We start from the raw sequence: 6370 nt of genomic DNA, 5'->3' as shown, positions 1-6370 counted from the left end.
CGTTCGGCTTCTTACGGCTACTCGTGACGCGATGTATGCGACCGTCGGAAGCCTGTGGGAAGACTGTCAATCAAATAGGAACGCCCAGTCCCAAAGACCATACCCGGAAGCGGCGGAGAAGATCGCTCTCTTTTTTTTTTTTGGCAGGTGCAGGATTTAATCAGTGCATAAGTAGTCTCATCGTACAAAAAGGAAATGTACACAATATGTAAAATGGCAATGTTACAATGTTGATAAAAAAACAGGAGTAAGACTAATGCAGGAATTCGGAAGCGGTATGAGGATCGGCGGGCTATGATCTGGATGCCGTGATTTGTTGTATAAAAGTATTAAATAGATTATTTTCCAAGCTGCTCCTTCAACTTCTTTTCCAGCTTTACAGCATCTTCAGTAAACTTCCTGATCCCATCCGACAACTTTTCTACAGCCATCTGATCTTCATTGTGTTGCCAACGGAAATCCTTTTCAGTCAAGTGGATCTTTTCCAGGTTACAGGCCTGAGCTTCTTTAACAGTGAGTGTTGGAGTGAGTTTGGAGACGTCTTTGCTGAGCTCTCCCAGCAGCTTGGGGGAAATGGTGAGATAATCACATCCAGTAAGTGCTTTAATCTCCCCAGTGTTGCGGAATGAAGCGCCCATCACAATGGTTTTGTACCCAAACTTCTTGTAATAGTTGTAAATCTTGGCAACACTCTTCACACCTGGGTCTTCATTTGGTTCGAAACTCTTCTTGCCAGAGTTGGCTACATGCCAGTCCAATATTCTGCCCACAAATGGAGATATGAGGGTAACACCGGCCTCGGCACAGGCCACAGCCTGAGCAAAAGAGAACAGCAGCGTCATGTTGCAGTGTATTCCATATTTCTCTTCAAGCACCTTTCCAGCTTGTATTCCCTCCCAGGTTGAGGACAACTTGATCAAGATTCTCTCTTTGTCGATACCAGCTTCTTTGTAAAGTGCAATGATGCGCTTGGCACGTTTAATCATCCCATCTTTGTCAAAGGACAATCTGGAAGGAGGGTATAAAATTTTGACCAGGTGGTACAGAACTCCGGTAGTACTGAATAAGATATATCCGCAAGTATCCAATCAATGCTGGCGCTGTCAGAACGCAGAGGGCACTTTGTTTCATATTTTTTGGGAATGTCCCAGATTAAAAGAATTCTGGACAATGGTGTCAGAAACGGTCCTAGAAATCACAGATGTATCTCTGGGAGAAAATCCATCAGCTTTTTTGCTTCACGATATCCCTCTGTCTAATGAAAGATATAAAAATTCCTTGGTGAGGCACTTGATTACGGCAGCAAAAGCATGTATCCCGGCCCTTTGGAAAAGTGCGATAGCGCCAACTAAATTACAATGGATGGGGAGAATAGCGGAGATCCAGCAAATGGAAAGTTTAACGATGATATTGAGAGAGCAAGAAGGAAAATATTGCGAAGTATGGGCACCATATATCAAATATAGGGAACAAAGTGCGTAGGCGGATATGTTGGGGACTGGGTGGGTAGGGGGGAGCCAAATGTTCAAGATGTGTGTGTTTTTTTTTTTTTTTTTTTGCTCTTGAGTTTGTTATATTTTGGTTGGTTAATCTGTTTATGTAGATTTGGGGAGGAGGGTAAGGGGGTATTACCCTAGGTAAGAAAAATATATTGCATTGGTGTTAAGAAATATTAACATAAGTGTACTAGAATATGAGAAAATAGAAGAGTAGGATGAACAGGAATATGCTATGTTAAAACAAAGTAATAATGCTAAGGTGAGAAGGCATGGTCTGTTAAATGCTGAAAGATGATTCTATTGTATAGGTAGTCGAGAATTGTTAATGTACACATGTGTGATGCTGTATAACACTAATGCAGTTAAGAAAATAAAGAATTTATAAAAAAAAAAAAAAAAAGGACAATCTGGCATCTACCTCTGTGGAAACCCGACCAGGAACCACCTTCAGGATTTCTATTCCAAATGACACAAAAAGTTTGTCCATGACATTGTTGATCTGTTCCTCTTCAGAACCTCCAAGCTTCTTCCCATACTGGATTGCATCTTCTACCAGATGTTGGTATGCTGGCATTGCAGCTGCTGCCAGGATCAGAGATGGGTTTGTAGTGGCATCCTGTGGCTTGTATTCTTCAATGGTTTTGAAGTCCCCGGTATCAGCCACCACCACCGTGTACTTCTTCAGCTGCTCCAACGCGGACTCTTCCATCTTCTGCTTCTTTACTGCACAATTGGACATAACAGCGAAGATTGCTCTCTAAAACTGTAAGTACTGCTTTGATTTAAAAAAAAACACCCGATTCCCCTTGACAAAACGAGCCTCAATCTAATGTTAAAAATAGTTTTTTGGGTGAACTCCCGCTTTAAAGCAGGGCTTGACAAATTTGCTTGGAATCTAGGAGCCAGCTAAAAAAGTTAGGAGCCAGTTTTTTTTTAACGACAAAATTGATGGCACAGTGGTGACAATTGATGGCACAGTGGCTGCGTTTGATGGCATGGCACAGTGGTGACAATTGATGGCACAGTGGCTGCGTTTGATGGCATGGCACAGTGATTGCATTTGATGGCATGGCACAGTGGTGACAATTGATGGGCACAGTGGCTGCAAAGTGAACAATATCAATATGCCTGTGCCCTAACTCAGTGTTGCTAGTGTGAACCATAAGTGCAAAAATCCTATAAATTATGGTTTTAAAATTATTGTCTTTTTGGCTTCTTTTTACCTTTAACCTTGCTGTTCGCGCTCTGTGAGATCATGTGCAGCCTCCGGCTAACTCCTTTCCTGTGACTTCCCATGGCAATGACTTGGTGGCACCGCCCCCTCATAGAAATTCCCCAATCCCCGGGGCGAGAGGCGGCCGGAGGCGGAGCGCCCGCAGCCTGTGCTCTCTGCTTGCATCATCCCCGACCCAGCACAGCCAATGGCAGCTCCATGACATTTATCCATCCCGGCCGGCAGGCAGCTCGCCTCACACCAGCCGCCTCGATGCATAGGCCGCAAAGCCATCGCCTAAATTAGCGGCACAACGCGATCGCTGGGATTCGCGATCGCGGGTGGGGGGGGGGGGATACGCTCACAGGATTCCCCAGCTCTGCTGCCATGGGCGCCAGGTCGATAATTCTAGGCGCAACGGCGACCTAGCGCCCAGAATGTGATGAATACTGTCTTAAAGAGACAGTGTCACCTTACCTACTCGAGGAAAAGTGACAGTAAAGTCCCTTGCCTGAACTTCCTTGACACTCCTTCCTCTGTCAGAGCGGCCAGTGATGTCCCAGTGATGGCCAGCATTGGACACTAATGGGAATGGCCCTCCGACTGTGCTCTAGCCTGGCGATTGGCTGTTAGACCCAAGCATTTTCAAGGGGTGGACGTCACATGTTTCCCCACACATGGAATGGACCAGGTATGGCAGGTGGTTGCAACAAAAGCAGGAAAGGGGAGAAGGTATTGGCAAGGTGAGAATTAGGCCCCACTCTACATGACTGTTTCAAATCAGAATAATTTTTTCAAGTGGATCTGAAAAGAAGCTTAAAGATTAACTCCACTTTTGTTGAAAGCAAAAATATGATTTTTGTACTCGCTGTAAAATTATTTTCTCTGAAGTCCATGGACGAACACAGCTCCTTTAGTCTTGACAAGTGGGTTATGTTCCGTCTATTAGGAAAGGACAGGAACATAACCCATATGTCAAGACTTGTGAAGGCTGTGTCCGTCCATGGACGAAAAGAGAAATACCCCCGGTATACAGTGGGGCAAAAGTAGGTGACCAAATACTTATTTTCCACCATCATTTGCAAATAAATTCTTTCCAAATCAGACAAATGTGATTGTCTGGATTTGTTTCCACATTTTGTCTCTCATAGTTGAGGTATACCTATGATGACAATTACAGGCCTCTCTCATCTTTTTAAGTGGGAGAACTTGCACAATTGGTGGCTGACTAAATACTTTTTTGCCCCACTGTATATACTGGAATGTTTATTTTTTTTATATACTACTGATGGCGGTGATCAGCGACTCATAATAGGACTGTGATAGTGCGTCGGAAAATCTGACACTAACTGATGCTGGGGGGACTAACTGCCACTGACACTAATACAATATTAGTACAGTGACAGTGTATAGTATTGACACTGGCTGGGAAGGGGTTAACATCTAGGGTGATCAAGGGGTTAAATGTGTGCCCAACTATGGTCTAATGTGTGTAAAGTGTGCTGCTTTTACTACGCAAAATCTTTTCTCATCCCTGCTTTGCATCACAACTAATCCGCCGTTTAATATAAGTTTTATACAATTTAGTAGTTGGAACGTCTGTAAAGTCCCAATCCAGATAGTTTTTTGTTTTGTACCCTCTAGTCTAGTAGGAAATCAGATTAGAACAGTATACAAAAAAAAAAAAGGAATGTTGAGATTTGGAGGAGATTGAGAGCAATAGAGGATACTTTTCAGGGGCTGTACATACTTGAATAGAACTTTTTTTTGTGTCACTTTAAACTACTTCTGCTTAGTGGGTATCTCTAATCTCCTAACACCTAAGGATGTTGTAACAAGCGGAGATCTGTGTTTGACAACAGTACAATATGCATTAATCCACAGCGAAAGCAGAGTATAAACCCACGCAAGTATTGCCTTTCATTCCAAGAAAAACAAAACTTAAAGTGTAGTTCCGTCTTGGAATTTTTTTTTTTAAGTCAGCAGCTACAAATACTGCAGCAGCTGACTTTTAATATAAGGACACTTACCTGTCCAAGGAGCCTGCAATGTCCTCACCCCAAGCCGACCCATCCCTGGGCTCCGGGCGCAGACGCCTACATCCTCACTAAGGGAAACAGGAAGTGAAGCCTTGCAGCTCCACAGCCTGTTTTTTTACTGCACATTCGCAATCTGAATGGTCCCTGCTGCCTTCTGGGACCTGTGTGTTTCCCAGAAGACAGCGATGGGAAGGAGGGGCCAGACATTGCGTAGTTTTCCGCACTAAGTGCAGCAATCTGCACCCGGAAATGAGAGCAAATGCCTGGATTTGACAAGTATCTGCTCCCGCCTCCCCCCTGAAATGTGCCAAATGTGGCATCGGAGGGGGGGGGGGGGTTGAATCATTTCAGCGGAAGTTCCATTTCTGGGTGGAACTGCGCTTTAATTGAAGCATGTCCTTTCCTTCACAGTCTAACGCTTAATACTAAAGCTATCCATGCACACACATATGGAGCGCTGGTCACTTTTCAATCTCTGATATGGGGGGTCCTGTCTGTATTAGATTTGGCCATTCCCGGTTATAGTTTGTTCTGATTCTGGAACACACCACTCAAGTCATGCAGCCGACTGGAACTGTGACAGATTCAATCTGGGATAGAGGCTTTTGGAAGGGACTGCAGGGTAGCCTCTTGCCTACTGACTATGGGCCCTGGTGTTTGAGGGGGCTCCATTCTTTGGGAGGTGCGTGCGATTGGGGGACCTTTGGAGTGTTTTTGCTTCAGATTTGGATCCATGTCTCCTCGAAACACACAGACTTTGGCAACCTAGGACCTGGATACTCCTGGAGCAACCTGATGCCGGTGTCTCCTGCTGCCTTGTGTAAAATTGGTTTATTAAGGTGTTTTTCTCTCATTGTATAATCCCCCCCATTGTATGCCTCCTAGGTGTGAATTCCCATTATCGATTGTGTCACCTATTGTTTGTCGGTCTGCCAATCCTCTTGGAGATGTGACTAGTATGGTGTCAACTTTACCTTATTACCAAACTATTGTGGGATATTTATGTTTATGATAGCTGTCCTTTAGATGTACTGATATTACTGGTTGCTTTGTTTAGAGATAGTTTTCACCTAAGCTAGTGTCGTCTAGTTATTGGGTGCAATATTCAACTATATTTCCTGGTTCCAGAGTGGAGAAAGCTGTATCTTGACTGGATAAGAAAATATTGTGTTGCGCTGATAATCAAGTAAAAAATTGCATACATATATATATACACCATATACATAAATAAGAACCCCCTACACCTCAAATCAGGGAGGTATATGTGCAAAAGATAAACAAAAACCACTCAAAAACTATAATGTGAAAAAATTCAAATAGAACCAGCAAAAATAGTTCATGGAAAAAACACAGTTCAGTACATAGGCTAATAGGAGACAGGTGTGAGATCCACAGTCCTCTGGTGTGCAGCTGTCATAGCAAAAAAAAAAAAAATATATAAAACCTTTTCCTTCTGGACTCCCCGATTAACACAGGATATCAGCCGCTCATAAGGAGAAAAGAAAGATATATGGTGCAAATAACGTAATAAAATGGGAAATGAACCCTGCAATACAATGATTGCACTCACGGAACCTCGATGGTAAAAAGGCTCAACTGCAATCAGTCATTGAATGCCG

At 43.5% G+C, this 6370-nt stretch overlaps 1 protein-coding gene across 1 annotated transcript; it reads right to left on the bottom strand.

The window, feature by feature from the left end:
- Positions 1–332: 332 nt before the first annotated feature.
- On the bottom strand, positions 333–2243 carry LOC120915238 (transaldolase-like). Its single transcript, XM_040325583.1, has 2 exons — positions 1907–2243; positions 333–1008 (listed from the first exon to the last, which is right to left on the bottom strand). The coding sequence occupies exons 1-2, from the start codon at positions 2236–2238 to the stop codon at positions 339–341; spliced, it is 1002 nt and encodes a 333-aa protein (XP_040181517.1). The 5' UTR covers positions 2239–2243; the 3' UTR covers positions 333–338.
- Positions 2244–6370: the final 4127 nt, after the last annotated feature.

Source organism: Rana temporaria, chromosome 10 (genome assembly GCF_905171775.1).
Source record: "Rana temporaria chromosome 10, aRanTem1.1, whole genome shotgun sequence".
In the NCBI taxonomy this organism is placed as follows: Eukaryota; Metazoa; Chordata; class Amphibia; order Anura; family Ranidae; genus Rana; species Rana temporaria.
This window is presented reverse-complemented; position numbering and strand designations above follow the sequence as displayed.